At 35.5% G+C, this 23,313-nt stretch overlaps 1 protein-coding gene across 4 annotated transcripts; it reads right to left on the bottom strand.

Moving 5' to 3' along the window:
• Positions 1 to 15,218: 15,218 nt before the first annotated feature.
• On the bottom strand, positions 15,219 to 17,396 carry TCEAL7 (transcription elongation factor A like 7). 4 transcript variants are annotated; one of them, XM_008542613.2, is made up of 3 exons: positions 17,243 to 17,396; positions 16,560 to 16,631; positions 15,219 to 16,201 (listed from the first exon to the last, which is right to left on the bottom strand). In XM_008542613.2, the coding sequence occupies exon 3, from the start codon at positions 16,182 to 16,184 to the stop codon at positions 15,882 to 15,884; it is 303 nt and encodes a 100-aa protein (XP_008540835.1). In that variant the 5' UTR covers positions 16,185 to 16,201; positions 16,560 to 16,631; positions 17,243 to 17,396; the 3' UTR covers positions 15,219 to 15,881. The 4 variants fall into 4 exon arrangements, with proteins under 4 accessions (XP_008540835.1, XP_008540834.1, XP_070459976.1 ...); XM_008542612.2 differs by having other exon boundaries at positions 15,219 to 16,198; XM_070603875.1 differs by having other exon boundaries at positions 16,560 to 16,671; positions 17,243 to 17,388.
• Between the last annotated feature and the right edge of the window lie 5,917 nt (positions 17,397 to 23,313).

Here is a 23,313-nt window from a genome sequence, read left to right as displayed (position 1 = left end):
CACTCCACTTACATCAATGGATAGGTCATCTAGATAGAAAATCAACAAAGAAACAGTGGCCTTAAATGAAATTAGAAGATTCCATCCTATAACAGCAGAATAGTCATTCTTTTCAAGTGCACATGAACATTTTCAAAGATAGACCATACGTTGGGAAACAAAGCAAGCCTCAACAAACTTAAGAAGATCGAAATGATATCAAGCATCTTTTCCAACCTCAATGGTATGTAACTAGAAATAAACTAGAAGAAGAAATATGGGAAATGTCATAAGTATGCAGAGACTAAATAACATGCTACTGAACAACTATTGGATCAATGAAGAAATCAAAAGAGAAATAAAAGAAATACCTGGAGACAAATGAAAATGAAAACACAACATACCAAAATCTATGGGATTCAGCAAAAGCATTACTAAGAGGGAATTTATAATAACACAGGCCTACCTATGAAAGATCTGTACACTGAAAACTATAAAACATTGTTGAAAGAATTGAAGAAGACACAAAGAAATGGAAAGATATTCCATGCTCTTGGATTGGAAGAATTAACATCGTTAAAATGTCCATACTTCCTAAAGCAATCTATAGATTCAATACAATCCCTTTCAAAGATCCAACAACATTTTTCACAGAAATAGAACAAAGAATCCTAAAATTTATATGGAACAACAAAGACCCCAAATAGCCAGAGGATTCCAGAGAAAAAAGGACAAAGCTGGAGGTATCACACTCCCTGATTTCAAAATATACTACAAAGCCATAGTAACCAAAACAGCATGGTACTAGCACAAAAACAGACACACAGATCAATGGAACAGAATCGAGAACCCAGAAATAAACCCACACATTTATGGACAACTAATATTTGACAAGGCAGCCAAGAGCATACAATGGAGAAGGGAGAGTCTCTTCAATAAATGGTGTTGGGAAAACTGGACAGCCACATGCAAAAGGATGAAAGAAGACCATTATCTTACACCATGCACAAAAATCAACTCAAAATGGATTCAAGACTTGAATGTAAGACCTGAAACCATGAAACTTCTAGAAGAAAACATAGGCAGTATGCTCTTTGACATCGGTCTTAGCAGCATATGTTCAAGTAGCATGTCTGACTGGGCAAGGGAAACAAAAGAAAAAGTGAACAAATGGGACTACATCAAATTAAAAAGCTTCTGCACAGCAAAGGAAACCATCGACAAAACGAAAAGACAACCTAACAATTGGGAGAAGATATTTGCAAACCATATATCAGGTAAGGGGTTAATATCCAAAATCTGCAAAGAAGTCATACAGCTCAACAACAAAAAACCAATAACCCAATTAAAAAATGAGCAAAAGATCTGAACAGAGATTTCTCCAAAAAAGATATACGGATAGCCAACAGGGATATGAAAAGATGCTCAACATTATTAGCTGTCAGGGAAATGCAAATCAAAACTACAATGAGGTATCACCTCACTCCGGTCAGAATGGCTCTAATTAACAAGACAGGAAACAACAAATGTTGGAGAGGATGTGGAAAGAAGGGAACCGTCGTCGTATACCGCTGGTGGGAGTGCAAACTGGTGCAGCCACTGTGGAAAGCAGTATGGAGTATCCTCAGAAAATTAAGAATAGATTTACCATGTGATCCAGCTATCCCACTGCTGGGTATTTATCCAAAGAACTTGAAAACGCAAAGGCATAAAGATACATGCACCCCTATGTTCATTGCAGCATTATACACAATAGCCAAGACTTGGAAACAACCCAGGTGCCCATCAAGGGACGAATGGATAAAGAAGATGTGGTATATATTCACAATGGACTACTACTCAGCCATAAGAAATGATGAAATCTGGCCATTTGTGACAATATGGATGGTCCTTGAGGGTATTAGGCTGAATGAAATTAGTCAGAGGGAGAAAGTCAAATACCGTATGATCTCATAAGTAGAAGATAAAAACAATGATAAAAAAACACATAGCAATGGAGATTGGATTGGTGGTTACTCTCGGGGGAAGCGGGGGAGGGAAAAACGGGTGATTAGGCTCACATGTGAGGGGATGGACTATAATTAGTTTTTGGGTGGTAAACATGATGTAATCTACACAGAATTTGAAATATATTATGATGTACAACCAAAAGCTATATCATGCTATAATCCAATGTTACTGCAATTAAAAAAAATAAATAAATAAAATAAAAGGTACATTTCAAAATGAAAAAAAAAAAAAAACAATACAGGCCTACCCGAAGAAACAAGAAAAATCTCAAACAAACAATCTAACAGTATCCCTAGAAGAACTAGAAAAAGAAGAATAAATGAAGCCCAAAGTCAGTAGAAGGAATGAAATAATAAAAACCAGAGTAGAAATAAATGAAATAAAGACTTAAAAGACAATAGAAAACATCAATGAAACTAAGAGCTGGTTCTTTGGAAAAATAAATAAAATTGACAAACCCTTAGCAGGAATCACTAAGAAAATAAGAGAGAAGGCTCAAATAGATAGAATCAGAAATGAAAGAGTAGAATTTACAATGGATACCACAGAAATACAAAGGATTATGAAAGAATACTATGAAAAACTATATGCCACAAATTGGATAATCTAGAAGAAATGGGTAAATTCTTAGAATCATACAACTTCCAAAAACTAAATCAAGAAGAAATAGAGAATCTGAATAACCGATCAGAAGTAAAGAAACTGAAACAGTAATCAAAAACCTACCAGAAAACAAAAGTCCAGGACCAGATGGCTTCTCTGTTGAACTGTACCAAACATTCAAAGAAGATTTACTACCCATTCTTCTCAAACTCTTCCAAAAAATTGAAGATGACAAGACACTTCCTAACTCATTTTATGAGGCCAACATTACCCTGATACAAAAACCAAAGACAGCACAAAAAAGACAAATTACAAGCTGATGTCGCTGATGAACATAGATGCAAAACTCTTCAACAAAATATTAGCAAATTGAATAAAACAATCCATTAAAAGGATCATATACCATGATCAGTTGGGATTTATTCCAGGGATGCAGGGATGGTTCAACATCTACAAAACAATCAATGTTATATGCTGTATTAAGAAAATGAAGAGTAAAAATCACATGATCAGCTCAATAGATGCAGAGAAAGCATTTGGCAAGATCCAACATCCATTTACAATAAAAACTCTCAATAAAATGGATATAGAAGGAAAGTACCTCAAAATAATAAAGGCCATATATGGCAAATGCACAGGAAGTATCATAGTCAACAATGAAAAACTGAAAGCTATTTCTCTAAGAACAGGAACAAGACAGTGATGCCCACTCTTGCCATTCTTATTCAGCATAGTATTGAAACTCCTAGCCAGAGCAATTAGGCAAGAAAAGGACAGAAAAGTTATCCAAATTGGAAAGGAAGAAGTAAAACTGTCAGTATTTGTGGATGACATAATTTTACATATAGAAAACACTAAAGAATTCTCAAAAAAACTATTAGAAACAATTAACAAATGCAGGAAAGTTGCAAGGTACAAAATCAACATATAAAAATCAGTCACATTTCTATACACTAACAACAAACTAGCAGAAAGAGAAACCAAGAATACAATCCCATTTACAATTGCAACAAAAGGAATAAAATACCTAGGAATAAATTTAACCAAGGGTGAAAGACATATACACCGAAAACTATAAGACATTACTGAAGAAATTGAAGACGACACAAAGAAACGGTAAGATATTTTGTTCACAAATTGGAAGAATTAACATAGTTAAAATGTTCATATTACCTAAAGCAATCTACAAATTCAATGCACTCTCAATCAGAATCCCAATGACATTTTTCATGGAACTAGAACAAAGAATCCTAAAATTTATATGGAACAACAAAAGACCCCAAATGGCCAAAGAAATCTTGAGAAAAAAGAACAAAACTGGAGGTATCACATTCCCTGATTTCAAAATATACTACAAAACCACAGTAATAAAAACAGCATGGTACTGGCAGAAAAACAGACACATAGATCAATGGAACAGATTTGAGAGTTCAGCTATAAACCCACATGTGTATGAACAGCTAATTTTCAACAAAGGAGCCAAAAATATATAATGGAGAAAGGAAAATCTCTTCAATAAAAGGCATTGGGAAACCTGAACAGCCACATGCAAAACAACGAAAGCAGACCATTATCTTACACCATACACAAAAGTTAACTCAAAATGGATTAAAGACTTGAATGTAAGACCTGAAACAGTAAATTCCTAGAAGAAAACATAGACAATATGCTCTTTCACATTGGTCTTAGCAGTATCTTTTTGAATATCATGCCTCCTTAGGCAAGGGAAACAAAATAAAAAATAAACCAATGAGACTACATCAGACTAAAAAGTTTCTGCAAGGCAAAGGAAACCATGAACAAAACGAAAAGACAACCCACCAACTGGGAGAAAATATTTGCAAATAATATATAGAATAATATATATAAAAATATATCAAAAATATACAAAGAACTCATACAGCTAAACAACAAAAAATGAACAAAGAAAAAATGGCTGAAAACTTCCCAAATTTGCTAAAAGAATGTAGAAAAAGAAGAGCAAACTAAACTGAAAGCAACCAGAAGGGAGAATATTATAAGGATTACAGAAGAAATTAACGAAATACAGAGAAGAGAAATATAGAGAAAATTAACATTACCAAAAATTGGTTCTTTGAAGAATGAACTTGACAAAACTTAACTGGATTTAAAAAAAGAGAAAAGACAAATACTAAAATCAAGAATGAAAGAGGGGACAATACCACCAACTTTATTGAAATAGAAATGGATTATAAGGGAATATTATGGACAACTGTATGCTAACAAAGTGATAGCTTAGATTAAATGGACACATTCGTATGAAAGACATGAACTACTGCAACTGACTCAAGATGAAATAGAAATAATGGCCAAAAACTAACCAAATTTTATGAAAAACATGAATCTACACATCAAAGAAGCTCAACAAACTCCAAGTAAGATAGACAAAAGGATATTCACACCAAGACATATTATAATTGAACTGTTGAAAGACAAAGAGAGAATCTTGAAGGCAACAAGAACAGTGACTTATCATGTATAAAGGATACTCAATAAGATTGTCATCCAATGTCTCATCAGAAACCATGGAGACCAGAGGGCAGTGCAATCACATATTTAAATTGTTGTAAGAAAAAAGAAAATGCATACCGAGAATTCTATATCTCGTAAAATTGTCCTTTTAAAGTGAGGGATAAATTAAGACATTCTCAGAAAAACAAAAACTGAGGGAGTTTTTTTTTTTTTTTTACCAAGGAACCTGCCCTACAGGAAACACTAAAGGATGTCCATCAAGTTGAAATGAAAGGACACTAGACAGTAATTCAAAGTCATATGAAGAAATAAAGATCTCTAGTAAAGGTAACTATATGGGCAAATATAAAAGCCTGAATTATTGTATTTTTGGTTTGTAACTCCACTTTTTATTGCCTGCTTGATCTAAAAGACAAATGCATAAAAATAATTATGAATCTATGTTATTTGATACATATGCATAAAGGCATAATTGTGACAACATAAAGAAGGTAGATAGAACTGCATAGGCGCACAGATTTTATATGCTATTGAAATTAAGTTGGTATCAATTTAAACTAGATTGTTATAGATTTAGGATATTAAATGCAATTCTCCATGGTAACCACAAAGAAAATATCTAAAAATATACACAAAAGGAAATGAGAAGGCAATCAAAATAGTTTATCACCAAAAAGAAAAAAAATCAACTAAACAGAAAGGAGGAAGTAATGGAGGAAATGAGGGCCAAAAAAAGTATAAGACATACAGACAGAAATGGTAGAAGTAGGTCCTTCCTTATCAGTAATTAATTGAAAAGTAAATGGCTTAAACTCTCCAACCCAAAGGTGGAGATTGGCAGGATGGATATAAATCAAAATCTAACTTATATGCTGTCCGTAAGAGACTCACTTTAGAATCAAAGACCTATGAAAAAAACTGAAAGCTATCCCTCTAAGAACAGGAACCAGACAAGGATGCCCACTGTCACCCCTCTTATTTAACATAGTATTGGAAGTCCTAGCCAGAGCAATCAGGCAGGAAAAAGAAATAAAAGGGATCCACATTGGAAAAGAAGAAGTGAAACTGTCACTCTTTGCAGACAACATGATTTTATATCTAGAAAACCCTGAAGATTCCACTAGAATCAAAGACATACAAATTGAAAGTGAAAGGATGGTAAAACATATTTCATGCAACTAGTAACAAAAAGAGATCTGTGGTGTCTATATTATTAGACAAAATAGACTTTAAGTTAAAAAATGCTGCAACAGGCAAACAAGGATATATTAATAAAAAGTTCATCAATAAGATATGACAATTGTAAACATACATGCACAAAACAACAGAGCACCAGAATATATGAAGCCAATGACAGAATCGAAGGGAGAAACAGGCAGTTCTCAGAGACTTCAACATTCCAGTTTCAGTAGAGGATAGAACATCTGAACAAAAGACCAATAAGGATAGAGGACTTGAATAATACTATAAACAAACTAGACCTAACAGACATATGTAAAACATGCTGTACAACAACAGCAGAATAAACATTCTTCTTAAGTGCACACGGCACATTTCTCCAGGCTAGAACATAATTTAGGCAACAAAGCAAGTCTCAATACATTTGAAAAGGTTAGAGTAATACAAAGTATCTTCTCTGACCACAATTGAATGATTTGGTATTCAGAATATAAAAAGAAATTCTACAACTGAACCAGAATACAAACAAGCAAATTGAAAATGATAAAAAGACTTGGAGCGCCAAAGAAGATATACTAATGATCAACAAGCACATGAAAAGGTGTTCAACATCATTTATAATTGGCAAAATGCAAAGTAAAAGCACAATGAGATACCACTTCACACTCACTAGAATAGCTATAATCAAAAATAGGAAAATAACAAATGTTGACAAGGATGTGGAGAACTGGAACACTTGTACCTTCCTGGTGAGAATGTAAAATGGTGAAGCCATTGTGGAAAACACTTTGGTACTTCCTCAAAAAGTTAAACATAGAATTACCATATGATCCAGCAATTCCATTCCTAGGTATATACCTAAGAAAATTGAAAACAGGGACACAAATATATACTTGTACATGAATGTTCATTGCAACATTATTCACAATAGGTAAAAGGGGGGAAAATCCAAGTTCCCATCAACAGATGAATGCAGAAACAAAATGTAGTATATACATACAATTGAATATACATATAATTTCCATAAAAATGGATGAAGTTCTGAAACATGCTACATGAATCAACCTTCAAAATACTATGCTGAATGCAATAGGCCAGACACAAAAGGACAATATTGTATAATTCCACTTATATAAAATATCTAAACTAAGCAAATTAATAGAGTCAGATAGTAGATTGGAGGTTACCAGGGACTGGGAGGAGCTAGGGAGTAGAAATGGGAGTTATTGCTTAATGAGTACATGTTTCTGCTTGAGTTGATGAAATAGTTTTAGCAATAGATAGGAGTGATGATTGCACAACATTGTAAATGTAATTAATGCCACTGATTTGTACACTTAAAATGGTTTAAATGGAAAGTTTTATTATACATATGTATGTTTTACCAAAATAAAAAGCAAAGACTGCAGAGTTGACATGATCTGAAAATCTGTTGTTATTATGTTGCTTCTCTCAGTATTCACCCTTGATTGAACCTTGTTTGTATTCTCTTTTGGCCTGTAGCTCACTCTTAATTGCCTTACTTAATTTGTGCTTATTTCTTAGAAAAGATTGAAGTAAGCAGTGAATGTCTGTTTTAAATAAGAATACAGTATGATTGGATTTTCATTTTACTTGAAACAAAAATCAATTATATTTCTATTTATATTGAGCACACTGAAAATAAAATTAAGAAAAAATCCATTTAAAATAACATCAAAAAGAATAAAATATGTAGGAATAAATTTGACAAAGGAGGTGCAAACTTATATTCTGAAAACTACAAAATATTTTTGAAAGAAATTTCGATACAATCCCTATCAACATCCTGCTGCCATTTTGCATAAATTGATAAGCTGAACAGAAAATACATATGGAAATGAAAGGGATCTAAAGCAACCAAAACAGTCTTGAAAAAGAAGAGCAAAGTAGGAGGACTCACATTTCATAATTTCAAAACTCACTACAAAACTATAGTAATCAAGACAGTGTGATATTAGCATAAGGACAGACATAAAGATCTATGGAACAGAACCGAAGATCCAGAAATAAACTGGTACGTCTCTGGCCAATTGATTTTCAATAAGGGTGCCAGGACCATTCAATGGGGGAAAAATAGTCTTTTCAACAAACAGTGCTTGAAGAACTGGATATCTAGAAAGACGAAGCTGGAGCCACTCACACTATTTACATTAATTAGCTCAACACAGATCAAAGGCCTAAATGGAAAAGCTGAAACAATAAAACTCTTAGAAGAAAACAATGGTGTAAATCTTTGTAACCTTGGTCTAGGCAATAGTTTCTTAGCTATGAGACCTAAAGCACAAGCAACAAATGAAAAAATAGGCAAACAGGACATCATCAAAATTAAAAACTTTTGTGTTTCAAAACAGTCAGAAAGTGAATAGACCACCTACAGAATGAGAGAAATTTTTTTGAAAAACTTGTAACTGATAGGGACTTGTATCTAGAATGTATTAGGAGCAATTACAACTCAATAATAAAAAGTCAAATAACCCAATTGAAAATGGGAAAAAGATTTGAATAGATATTTCTCCAAGGAAGATATACAAATGGTCAATAAATACATGAAAAGATGCTCAACACATAGCCATTAGGGAAATGCAAATCCAAACCCCATTGAGACACCACTTTATCCTCGCTAGGACAGTGAAGGGGCACACAATAAAAACAGTTGTGAAAAATATGGAGAAAGCAGAGCCCGTGTACTCTGTTAGTGGGAATGTAAAATGGTTCAGTCAATACTATGGATTGAATGTCTGTGTCCCTGCAAAATTCATGTGTTGAAATCTAATCCCCAATTTGATGGTATTTGGAGGTGGAGCCATTAGGAAGTGATTAGTTCATGAGAGCAGACCTCTCATGAATGCGAGTAGTGACCTTATAAAAAAAATGCCCCAAAAAGATCACTCACTCTTTCTAACATTTGAGGTTACAGTGAGAAGATAGCCATCGACGAGGAAGCAGGCCCTGACCAGACACCAAATCTGCCATGCCTTGACCTTAGGCTTCCTAACTCCCAGAACTGTGAGACAGAAATTTCTGTTGCTTAAGCCAACCAGTCCATGGCATTTTGTTATAGCAGCCCAAATGGACTAAGACAGACAGCGTGTGAAACAGCATGGCAGTTCCTCAAATAGTTAAACATAGAGTTACCATAAGATCCAGCAATTCCACTCCTAGTTATCTATATAAGATAAATAAAAACATATCCACAGAAAGTCTTGTAAATGAATGTCCATAGCAACATTGTCCATAATAGCTAAAAACTGCAAACAACTCAAATGTCCATCAACAGATAAATGTGGAATAGTCATAGAATGGAATGCTACTTGTCAATAAAAAGGAATGAAGTTCCGATATATGCTACAAAATGGATGAACCTTGAAATTATGATGCTAAGTGAAAGAAGCCAGTCACAAAAGACCACATTTTATATTATTACATTCATTGAAATGTTCAGAATAGGCAAATCTATAGAGACAGAAAGTATTTCAGTGGTTTCCTAGGGCTGAGGCCATTTGGTGTATTATGACTAAGGGGTGCAAAGGTTTCTTCTTTTTAAAAAAAATTATTTTAGTGATGTCATTGGTTTCTAACAGGGTGTAATTTCAGGTGTCCATTATTGTATAACAGTGTCTGTATAGACTGCATAGTGCTCACAACCTTTGGGAATTATTGCCATCTTAGCAATAATAAGTCTTCCAGTCCCTGAACATGGCATATATTTCCATTTGTTTAATTATTTTCAGTAGTTTTGTAATTTTCAGTGTACAAGTCTTGAGCTGCTTTGGTTAAATTTATTCTTTCTTTTTAAAGATTGGCACCTGAGCTAACAACTGTTGTCAATCTTTTTTTTTCTGCTTTATCTCCCCAAATACCCCCAGTACATAGTTGTATATCTTAGTTACAGGTCCTTCTAGTCGTGGCATGTGGGACGCTGCCTCAACGTGGCCTGAGGAGCGGTGCCATGTCCATGCCCAGGATCCATACCAGCGAAACCCTGGGCTGCTGTAGCGGAGCGCGCGAACTTAACCACTTGGGTACAGGGCCGGCCCCCAAAATTTACTCTTAAGTATTCTATTCTTTTGCGTGCTTTTGTACATAGAATTGTTTTCTTAATTTCATTTTTGGGTTGCTCATTGCTAGTGTATAGAAATACAACCAATTTTGGATGGCTTGTCTTGTCTCCCGCAATTTTGCCAAGTTCATTTATTAGCTCTAGGAGTCTTCTTGCATGTTCTTTTGGATTTTCTGTACCTAAGATCATGCCATCTGCAAATAAAGATAATTTTACTTCTTCCTTTCCAATTTGGATCCGATTAATTTTTTTCTTGCTTAATTTCTCTGGCTAGAACTTCCAGTACAATATTGGTGAAAGCAGGCATCCTTGTCTTGTTCCTGATCTTACATGGAAAGCTTTCAATCTTTCACCATTGAGTATAATTTATCATTGAATTTTTTAGAAATGCCTTTTATCATATTGAGACAATTCCTCTTATAGTATAGTTTGCTGAATGTTTTTTTCATGAAAGGGTGTTGGATTTTGCCAAATGCTTTTTTCTGCATCAATTGAGATGATAATTTTTTCCCTTTCTTATATTAATGTAATATACATTACATTGTTTGATTTTCCTACGTTGATCACCCCTGCATTTTGTGGATAAACCCCGAATCATCATGATGTAAAATCCCTTTAATATGCTGCTGACTTAGTTTAATAGTATTTTGTTGAGGATTTTTGCATCAATATTCATCAGGACTTTGGAGGGGATGGATGTGTTTGTGGTATACATTGTGGTAAATAAACAAACCAGTAAAAGTATATACATACCATGTGACCCAGCACTTCCACTGCTTTGTATTACCATAGAGATATAGGTACACATGTGCACAAGAAAGCATAGATGGATGTTTATTGAGACATTGTTTGTAAGAGCCAAAATATTGGAAATAGCCTAAGTCATCAAAAGGGAAAGGTCAAATAAACTGTGGTCTATCTATACCAAGAAAACTACACAGTAGTTTTAAAAAATGAGATTCTTATATTGAAGCATCTCTAGGAATATCGTTAAGTAAAAACAGTAAGATAGTAGATGTAATATTATAATATTTAGTTAAAAGGTAAAACAGAAATATATAAATTTCTAGATAAATATTCATCAAACTGATAAGTGTTTAATTGCAGGGAGAGGATTGAAATTGGAGGAGTGGTTAAAGCAATATATTAAGATGAACTAGGCTTTCTCGGTGGCTTTAAAATCGCTTATTTCTCCTTCATGTCATAGCTCAATGAGAGTTACTGGCTCCTCTGCATTGCTCTGTTCCATTGATTATTTGGGTATCAAGCCTGCATTCATCTCACAGTCATGTGTTCCAGATGGCACACATGGTTTCCAAGGTTACTGAAAAGAGAGTGGAGAGCTCACTCAGCATTGCTTATAAACCTTAGAAGTGTCTTACGTTACATTTGATGGTCCCAACATATGCACAACTGAGGCTGTAAAATGTAAGAGAACACATACTTTTTGATTAAGCAATCTTACTTTCTAGAATCTATTCTACAGAAATAAAAGCTCCAGTAATTTGAATATGTATATAAGCATGTTCATTGCTGGTGGCATTGCTTTTAGTGGGCAAAACATAGAAATAATTTGAATGTTAATTAACAGGGGAATGGTTTGAAAAACGTAAGGTACATTCATACTATAAAAAGTAGATTTATTTGCATTTGTATTTACTGACCTCTGGAAAGTCCTATAAGACTTCCAAACTGAAATAAAGAGACACAAGCTAAGTAACTCAAAGTTATATGAAGAAGCAGACAACAACGGTAAAGGTAGCTACATAGGTAAATATAAAGAAGGTAGTTTTGCATATTTGGTTTATAACTCCTGTTCTTTTTCTCTGTGACTTAAAAGACAAATGCATAAAACAACAATTATAAAGCTATGTTAATACGCACACTCACCATAGACTCTGCTTCAGCTAAGCTATGCAGAAGGAGTCTCCTTGTAATCAAAGAACCTAACGGTTTATAATTCATAATTAAGGGCTCCTGAAAGTCATAATGTAATATTATAATATTTAGTTAAAACGCAAAAGAGAAATATATAAATTTCTAGATGGATAGCCATCAACGTAATAAATGTTTAATTGTGGGGAGGAGATTGAACTTGGAGGTTTAGTTAAAGCAGTATATTAAGATGGACTAGGTAATTCATTATTTGCGACAATAGTAACAAAGATATATAATGTCTTAAAAGTATTTGCAAAGATGCTTCAGTATAAGAATCTCATTCTTTTAAGCTACCATGTAGTTTTCTTGTTATAGACATACCACAATTTATTTTATCTTTCCCTTTTGATGATTTAGGATATTCCTAATATTTTGGTTCTTAGAAACAATGCTGCAATAAACATCCATCTACGCTTTCCTGTGCATGTGTGTACTTGTATCTCTACGGTAACACAAAGAAGTGGAAGTGCTGGGTCATGTGACATGCACATATTTTTACCGATTTGTTTATCTTTTTCTTTTCCATTTGTAAAAGCTATTGGGGTATTTGAGATATTTTCCCATTATCTGTCATGATATTGTAAATATTTTCTCAAGGGCTATTTTTTGTCTTTGGACCTTTTATATCTTTTCCTTTATAACTTCTGGATTTTCTTTCATGCTTAAGAAGACAATCACATTACAAGATTACACAATTTTTTCTTAGTTAATTTTCATTGCAATATTTTATTTTTGTTTTCGACATTTTCATCTTTAATCCACTGGGGATATATTTTTGTGCATGTGGTGAGTAGGAATATATATTCATTTTCTTCTTAGTGGATAGTGTATGTACTTGATTCTTGGATTAAAAAAAATCCTTACAAATATGTGAAATCCTTAAATAAAAATGCTCATAGCTAAACAATTGCTTACTACTGTGATTACTTCCTTAGGATAAATTCCAAGCAGTAGAATTCTTAGGTCATGAAGTATGCACAATATACAGCTTTTGGTACTAATTGTGAATAGTAGCAAAGAAATGGATTTTTTAAAACTTTATCATTGAGTATGAGGGAGTAATTTACTCTTTCCTTGAGCATGAGAATGCCTACATCCTCAATAAAATTGAATATTATAAAAGGGAATATTTGCTTATTTTATAGGTGGTTAACAACTTGTTGTTTTTATTTTATTTATTTTTCATTTGTCTTTTTGCCTCCTACAAAGACCGAATAATGTTTATTCTCCACATAGATGTACTTGGTGGATACTTTGAATTTTAAGGCTATGATAATCACCATTTTGACTTTCAGGAGCCCTTAATTATGAATTATAAACCGTTAGGTTCTTTGACTATAAGGAGATTCCTTCTTCACTGCTCAGCTGAAATAAAGTCTATGGTGAGGGTTTATGAAGCGGTAATGGAGACCACGATTTCACGGAAAGCCCAAAATGGAGATTCCAAGGCCAACTGCATGGAGATTTTGACTCAGTGTGTTTGTTAAAGTATGAATTTGTATGGAGAGATATGTGTCAGAATTTTGCATTTTTAATAAGCATTTCAGATGATTATAATGTAAGGAGCTGACTTTTGGAGAGACATCAGTTATAAAATGTTATAATAATTTTATAGATTGAATTTGGGGATTAATCTCTTTCCTGTTGGGTTCCTTTAAAAAATCTTAGTTATAGTTTCTAGAGAAATAGATTATTGCCAATTTTATGCAATCAGAAGTAAAACTTGGCCAAGAACACTAGAATTCTAATTAAGTAAATATTTATTAAGTACCCAGTATATGTAAGTCACAGCACTAATAACAGAAATATAATGAAGTATACGACATAGTCTTTACTTTGAGATGCAAAATGCAAAAAGTCCAATTAGGAAATAACACTTAAGTGTATATATACGTATGTGTGTGTGCATATATATATATATATCCTTTGTAAGACTGAAAATATATATACATAATTATGTACACTAAATATATATATAGTACTTATATGTACATATATACACTAAAAAGTATATATACATATATTTCTATATATGCATATATATTTCTATATATAATATCTGGTACATATATATATAATAATCTTACAAATAATTTTTACACATGTTTCAGGAGGGGAAGAGATGGAGAGAAGAGGATTGTTCCCTTAGTTCTATCTTCTGCATCACTCCGTGCAACTTGCACACGTCCCTCGAGAGTCTTCTGAACCAGCAAGGGAGGCCTGCTAGGAGCCTTCTGGGACAGACCATCTCATAAGAGAAGAAAGACAAGACCTTAGTCCTTAGGCTTAGAGCAGCAACTCTGACTACAGAATGACATCTTTCACTCAAACTTGTACCCCCGTCCAACTGCCAAAATGGATTCATCGTCCCTGATTCCTATGGAGAGGAGGGGTCCTGGGATTGAAAACGGAAGGGGCCGTTTTGTTAAGAACTCTGCAAAACATTGTGGCTCATGCAATCCTGCAACAGTCCCCACCTGTGTTCAGTGTTACACAACAGCAGAGAGCCTTTAGAAGACAGAGTGGGGATTCAACCCACTAGGGACTCGAGGAAACTCAGTGCATTTTCGCACTCGAGAACTCCAGTGCACCAGCCACAGTGGGGGCCAGCAGAGAGCAAAGGACCCAGCAGGAGAGGCAGCAGTGCTCAGCAGGCATGGCAGGACCCAGGGGAAGAGACAGGGGTGAGGCTCAACAGCAGAGGACTGACAAGGAAGCCCCCACCTCCCTGCCTGTTGGACTTGTTCCTGAGCAGGCTGAGTCAGGCCAGGGCCCTCCCTCAAACAGCTGATGTCCGACAGTGGGTTGGGGTTCAGTATGCACAGCCAGGAGCAAGAGCCCAGCAAGCACAGCTCAGTCACCTTGGTTCTTCCCCTCAGCAGGCCCGTGAAGCAAATGTTTTCCCCACGAAAAGATCAAGTCTTAAGCAAGTGCATCTGTAATAATTGCCAGGTTTATTCCTCTGGCTTTGAGATCCAGAGGTAATTTGAGGTTTGCATTTCTTTTTTATAATTTTATTGTCAAGAGTTTATTAAGTGTTTCACTCCCATTCAAAGATGATTGAGAAGTTCTTTTATTGTGCCGATTTATTTTAGTTTCTTTGTGAGACAAGCAATACACACACATACACACACAACTATATTTGTTTTTTGGAAAATCAGAAGGTGAAAATAGTCAAAAAAATAAAGAAATAATACACAGATCACACAGATGCACTGTTAACCTTTTGGTGTATAATAATTCAGATGTTTTCTTTGACATTATGTCATATAAATGTACATAAAAGGTGTGTGTGTGAGAGTATATATATATATATATATATTATATATATATATATATATACACCCCGTTTTGCCATGTATTTTCACTTTACAATATACAATGAGCATCTTCCTATAGAAATGAATGAAGCATTCCTATTACATATGAGGCTGAGTCAAAAGATGAGATGTTGGTAACAAGAATCATATGTAAATTAAAGGAACATTGAAGATTTGGAGTAAAATGGTAGCAAATATTTAGCAGGAAAATGCAGACAAAAAGAAACCAATGGTGGCAATATTAATAAAAGAAAATAGCTGAATTCGGCAGAAACGCATTAAATGGGATAAGGACGGTCTCGAGAATGCCTATGGTTAGAATGCAGAGCCCTAAATTTCTTTCTCAGACCCCTTATCTCTTCCAAACACCTTTCCATCTCATCTCCCTCTCTTGTCATTTCTTCATCCTTAAAATGCCTATAGTCTATGTCCTCTTTAAATTCCTCGAGAGACTGAAGCAGCCTTTGCCTAAAATTCCCTTCTGTTTGTTGGCGTTCAAATTCTCCATAGGGGCGTTCTTCCTCTCTCTTTGGCACGCTGCACTTGGGCTTTCCTTCATTTTCTTTGCAGTGTTTTTGCATGATGTTGTTGTTTCCTGCTTAAGTCCACGAAGAAAATGTTGAGTAAGATTGTTTCGTTTCTTTTGATTCAAGATTGTCAATTTCTCTTTGAAGCAAGATGCTTGACTAATCTCCCACCCCAGCTACACTGGTCCGCCCTCAGAAGTTCAAGATGCCGCCCCTTCCCCCTCTGACTCCCTCCCCGCCTCTCTCCACCTCCTTTCCCCTCCCTCTGCAACCCACCATTCCTCCAGCAGAAGCTAATGGCCTCTCGATGGGCGGGAGAAGGGGCGCACATCGGGAGTTGAGCTGCGAGGACGCAAATTTTACCCAGCGCTCGTCCTTCCCAGCTCCCACCCTCAGAGACCGGAGTCTAAGTGCCTCCTTCACACTGACCTGTGACGATTCAGGATAGTTTCTTCCTCTTTTGTTTTGCCTTCAAATGTCTGTGAACACAGACCCTCGGACCTGCAGATAGAAAAGAAGGGGGAGGGGAGGAGGGCGTTCTCTGTTGATCCACCAGCCCCAGAGACAAGACATACGTTATTATCTTGAATCCGAGATCCTCATAATCGTCATATCGCAAAATTTCCTACCTCTTGGTTCCCCCTGTCCCTATCCCTACTTCTTGGATCCCTGTGCCCCACCCCTCACCCTCAGGCCTAGTCCTTGCAAGGCCCACTGTTCTCTCCCTCCCCACACCCCCAATCCCTCGCAGGCAAGCATTAAATGAGATGAACTATTTTCAGATTATCTCTAAATTTCTCTGTCTCCACCCCAGGATTCCAACCGTTCTCCACACACCCGCCTACACCTCATTTCCTCCAACAGAATTGGAGAAGGAGAAGGATAAAGGGAAAGCTTGCCAATCTGAGAGAAGCTAATTATTTCTCTAAGTATCACTCAATCTCTGGGTGTCTCTCACAAGGCTTCCACCTACTCCAGCCCCCGTCCCCTTCAAAAATACAGTTATCTCCGACGAATTTGCAGGGGTTTGGGGAAAGTAAGCCTGGACGTATTCCAGTCACTAGATTCATCCACTACCACCCCAGGGGTCCCAGCGCTTCCATCATACCAACCTGCTGGAATTTAAGGAATTTATGTCCTCCTTCTCCTGGCTACAAGCACAACGCTTCAGGGCAGTAAGTAGCTGGTACCCAGAGGAGAAAGAAGCCCGGGAATATAAGGACTTCACGTCAGCTCCTGGTCACGTGAGGATTATGTCATCCTCTAACTCTGGTCCCCACTTTCCCCTCCCACCAGCTGTGCTGCAGAAGTGGAACGGCTTACCAATCTCGCACCCCCCACCACACCAGGCCCTGTCACTCATTTTTGTCATTGCTAATTTCAGAGGTCAAAAGTGGCCTTTTTTCCCATGTGGTTGGAATTTGCCTTTCTCTTATTACCAGAGAATGGTTGCATCTTCCCATAGTCCGTATTAACCATTGTTACTTTGTTAGTGGTTGGGTGAAGAGAGAGGATTACTCATCCTCTTCTAAGCTACAAGAACAGAAAGGTAACAGTCTTCCCTCCACCCACTCTCTCCCCAGTCACTAATAGCCACCTTTTCCTTTGCAGCTCAATTCTTGAAACCAAATTGGGGGGAGTGGGGTAAATTAGGAAAGGAAGTAGTGATCGGGATTGTGTTTTTTACTTTTGTTCTGATAATTTCCTATTCTTTTCCATTTTTCCATAGACGACTTATATTCTTTTAATAATCAGAAATAAGATAACGATATGTACATTTGGAAAAAGATTTAAGATAGGAGGATGAAAAGACCCAGCCACCTGTTTCTGCTGCTGAGTCATAAGATAAATATAGATTCTCCAAGCAGACACATTTTTGGAAGTTTAAAATGTACAGGGCAGCTGGAGGCTACCCTTTTGAGATGCTCCTGGGCATGTGAATCCCCTTCATTAGGTGAGCTACTAAGGCCATAATCCCACGGCACCTTGCCCTCAGATTTTCAGATCTCGAAAGTCAGTTATAAAATGTTACTAGTTTGATCTCAGTATCCCAGTTTGTACTATGCCCTTTTATTTCCTTCAATACTATGTTCAAAAGATCCCACCTTTCCTCATCAGTCTTATTCAGAATCAAATAGTATTTCATTTCTCCCAGACATCTCCATCTTATTTATGTTTCCTTAGACCTTATTCAGACACACTGGGGTATTAGAAGCACTAAACAGAAACTGACCACATTTAGTCACTTATCACACTAAACTTTTTGTTGCTAAGGATTTTGGTACTAATCTAAGTGGCTTTGTTGTTGTTGATTTGTTACCTTGAAATATATGCAACAGAAAGAGGGATGTGTTCTTAAAATTTGTTTTTAGGAAGACTGTGGCTCATTATGAATGTAAAATTGCCACTAACCAGTTTAATGTAAATGGTTCCATAAAATACTTAAAAAAAGAAAGAGAAGACATCTTAAAAAGAGTGGAGCATTGGGGCTGGCCCCGTGGCTGAGTGGTTAAGTTTGCGAGCTCTGCTGCAGGCGGCCCAGTGTTTCATTGGTTCGAATCCTGGGCGCGGACATGGCACTGCTCATCAAACCACGCTGAGGCAGTGTCCCACATGCCACAACTAGCATGTCCCACATGCCACAACTAGAAGGAGCCACAACAAAGAATATACAACTATGTACCAGGAGGCTTTGGGGAGAAAAAGGAAAAAAAATAAAATCTTTAAAAAAAAAAAGAGTGGAGCATTGTTGTCATAGCTATTAAAGAATGGTTAGCTATTAAAGAATGGTTAGTTGTGATAGAGGCAAAAGATTTGTTGGTGGGGTGGGGAATTCCTGAGTCCTCTGTGAACAGCTTTTCATGCAGATGGTTGGACATACAGTTTTCAAATGGCTGGAAGGATCCAGCTGAAGATTTTCGCATTGTAGTAAGTAGCATGGCTTTGAACAGATCTGAGTTTGAATTAATTGCATTTACTTACCTGTTGTATAACTTTAGATCTAAAACTTGGGTGTTAAAACTCCCCTATGCCTCATCTATTAAATGAGGCTAATAGTTCTAAGTACTTCATAAAGTTGTCATGATTAGATGATATAATTTATATAAGGCATTTAATACATGACTGACAAATACCAAGTGCTCCAATAAATGACAGGTCTCAATGATTACCTTCTAAGGATCTTGGGAATCCTTCCAGTTCCCACTCTGGCTCCACTGCCGCTCCTCCAGTGCAAGCATCCATAAACTCCTGGACCACTACAACAACATTTACTGGTCTCTTTGTTTTACATCTTGCAAACTTCCAATAGAATGATGATTTCAAACAACATATATGATCATATCACTACTCTGCATTATTTTACTTCATCCTCCAACAATCCTACTAGATGGGGCATCTTTACATTTTAGTTGATCTTCTAAACATTTAACAGAATACATCCCCATTTACAGTAAAAGCTGGTATGAAAACACAGAAACTGACCACATTTAGTCACTTATCACACTAAACTTCAAATGTAACATTTGAAATGTACAAATGTAAACATTCAAATGTAAGCAAAGTAAGATATTGAATTAGATTTGACTTGTTTCCCTAGTATTGGCTGATGGGACTCATAGGTGAGGACAAAGAGACATTATTTTTCAAGAAAAGAAACTCCAACAATTGGGACCAGATACTTTCATAAGAACTTACTAAAAGGTATCTAAGCCAGCTCTACTACCTACAAAAGTCACCCCAGCCTTTTCCTCCCCCAAGTCAGTATGAGGAGACAAGAAAGGGTAAAATGTAAAGCATTTTGGGAGCCATCGACCTTGTGGGGAGTTGACTGTTGTTCATTATAATGACAACAACACCACCACCACCAATAATACCTATCACTTATATAATACTTTTTATGTACCAGGCACTCTCCTAAGCACTTTATATATACTAAATATATTAATACTCATAGTACTATTATTAGGAAACTAAGGAGTACAGAGGTTTAGTACCTTGTCCAAAGTCATACAGTAAACAGTGGAGACAGAATTTTACCTAAGGTACTCTGATTCCAGGGTTGGGACATGGTGAAAGTCAATTCTATCCCTTTCTCATGGATGAAAAGAAAAGTGCAGTTCTTCCCTCTCTTAAACCAAGTAAAAGTGGAGACTCTAGGAGAATCACATACAGAGAGAGGTCTGCAAGAAGGGGGTACTGGTGTTCAGTCCCCAGTTAGATCACTGCTGTCCTGTTCATCCAAAAGAGATGGCAGGGTGAAGATAGAGACATAGTGTACTCTCACCTTTGGTATGGCAAGCATAGGTGAGCTTTCCTGTGGGTTAGGTGGACACCAGGCTGAATTGTTGGTTTCTGTTCCAATATGGCTTCACACAAGGTGAGGGGTTCTATAAGCCAGCCGTTCTAGAATTGTACAAAAGATGCCAAAATAAACCAAATGACAAAAATGATGGACAAACTAGGATCAGGTATATCCTCCTGCCTCGAAGAACTAGATAATTGGACAAATATATCAAACAAATACAACTGTTTTCAGACTCTGGACAACGGGCAGCACAAGAGTGTGGTCCCTGAGAAAAGAGAAACAATCAAGGTGAGCCTTATAATTGCTTTGGATTTTGAGTAAAGAGACCTTATGGATGGTGGCACAGAGAAGAGAAGCAAGTTTGCCGTCCTGAGTTGATAAGACAAAGATTGGAGTTCTGTGAGGTGGAGGTGGCTGTAGTGTGTGGGAAAGAGTACCAGAGATCAGGGATTAGTGCAGAAAAACATTCTCTAAAAATCTTCATAGAGTTTCCTTTAAGTCTGTTGCTATATATTAAATCACACACATATAAAGTGAAACTTCATGAGGCTGGGCAAAGCATGATAAGCGAGTTACAAGCCAGACATAAAAGGCCACATATTGTATGATCACATTTATATTAAGTATCCATAATAAGCAAACTCATAGAGATAGAAAGCAAGTTAATGGTTTCCAAGGGCTAAGAGAGGGGAGAATGGGGAAGTGAATGCCTAAGGGTTTGGGGTTTCCTTTTGGGATAATGAAAATATTCTGGAGCTAGATAGTGTTGATACCTGCACAACACTGTGAATGTACTAAAAGGCACTGAATTCTACAGTTTAAAATGGTTACAATGGTGCATTATGTTATGTAATATTTACATCAATAAAAAATAATGAAGGTGAAATGAAGATGTTCCCAGATGAACAAGACCTGAGAGAATCCATTTTTGGTAGACATACCTTACAAGAAATATGAAAAAGAGTTCTTTAAGGCAAAAGCAAGTGACTTCAGGCAGCAATTCAAACACACACAAGACGCAAAGAGTACCAGTAAAGATAACTATATAATTATAAAAGACTGTTTAAAAACACATTTCCTTCCCTTTTTTTCTTTAACTGATTGTTAAAGTGATTGTGTAAAGCAACATTATATCATTTTATTGTTGGTCCTATAACATATAGAAATGTAATATATCTGACAATAACAGTACAGATGAGGTGAGTGGGAGGAAACTTGTATTGGGTTAAGTAAATGAGACCATGTGGTAACTTGAACCCACAGGAACAAATGAAGACAATCAGAAGTGGGAAATAACAAGATCAATATAGGAAACTCTATGGACATGTACTTGTTTTCCTTTGTTTTCTCAGCTTCTTTAATAGACATAAAATTATGCTAAGTAATACTTATAACAATATATTTTCTAACATATATAGATGTATGATGTATAACCATAATTGTAAAAAAAAAGAAGAGAGAATAGAGCTATATAGAAGTAATATATCTATATTACACTGGAATTAAGTTAATATAATCATGAAGTAGATCTTGATAAGTCGTATATGGTAAGACTAGCAATTACTAAGAAAATAACTAAAAAATATATAGCAAAAAACACTAAAGGAATAAAAATGTTACACTAAAAAATATACTCAATGCAAAAAATGAAGCAGTAAAGTACAAAAGGGTAACAAAAAATCTTGAGACATATAAAGCAAAATGGAATATGGCAGATGTAAATCCACTTTTATCAATAATAACATAAATGTGAATTGATTAAATAATCCAATCTAAGATAGAGATTGTAAGCCTGGATGTAAAAACAATATCCATCAATATGCTGTCTACAGGAAACACACTTTATACTCAAAGGTACAAATAAGTTAAAAGTGAAAGGATGGAAAAAGATAAATCATGCAAACAGCAGCCACAAGAAAACTGGAGTGGCTATACTAACATAAGACAAAAGCAGCTTTAAAACAAAACATTTTCCAAACATAAAGAGAGAGATTTTATAATGATAAAGGAATAAATCCACCAGGAAGCTATACCAATTATATACATGCATGCACTTAACAAGAGATGCTCAAAATAACTAATCCAAAAACTGACCAAATTGAAGGGATAAATACACAACAATAGTCAGAAATTTCAACACATCACTTTCAATAATAGAATAAGTAGGCAAATTTAAATGAGAACCCACCAACTGGACCTAACCATATATATGCCATATGCTAAGCAATTAAAAAGCCTCAATAAATTTAAATAGATTGACATTGTACAAAGTATATTCTGTGATCACAATGGAGTGAAATTAGAAATTGATAATAGAAAGAAACGGGAAATTGAAAATATGTAGAAATTAAACAACATAGTTTAAAATAGTGAATGTGACAGAAAATCACAAGATCTGGAAATACTTTGACATAAATGAAAATTAACACACAACATATCAAAACTTATGAGATTCGTGTAATGTTTAAAGTGAAATTTATATTTGCAAGCACATACATTAAAAGAAAGAGAGATCTCAAAACAATAACCTTCTACCTTATGAAATGAGAAAAAGAAGAGAATAGTAAAGCCAAAGCAACCAGAAGGAAGACAATAAGGAAGATTAGAGTAGAAGTTAATGAAATAGAGAAGAAAAAAAATAGAGCAATTCAACAAGATAAAAAATTATTTCTTGGAAAAGATCAACAGAATTGACAGATTTTTGGTTAGACTAATTAAGAAAAAGATGAAGATGACTTCTAAAATCAGGAATGCAAGACCAGCCACTACCACTGGCTTTACAGAAATTTTTAAAAAGGATTGTAAGAGAATATTATGAACAATTGTATGCCAGTTAGTTAAATAAATTAGATGAAATGATCAAATTCCTAGAAAGAC

The sequence above is a fragment of the Equus przewalskii genome, chromosome X (assembly GCF_037783145.1).
Source record: "Equus przewalskii isolate Varuska chromosome X, EquPr2, whole genome shotgun sequence".
NCBI classification, from domain to species: Eukaryota; Metazoa; Chordata; class Mammalia; order Perissodactyla; family Equidae; genus Equus; species Equus przewalskii.
The sequence above is the reverse complement of the archived record's forward strand: the minus strand, read 5'-3'. Positions and strand labels throughout refer to the sequence as shown.

Bases quoted from the DNA above. Each gene is read 5' to 3' on its own strand.
- TCEAL7 (XM_008542613.2), bottom strand. From the start codon at position 16,184: ATGCAAAAACACTGCAAAGAAAATGAAGGAAAGCCCAAGTGCAGCGTG.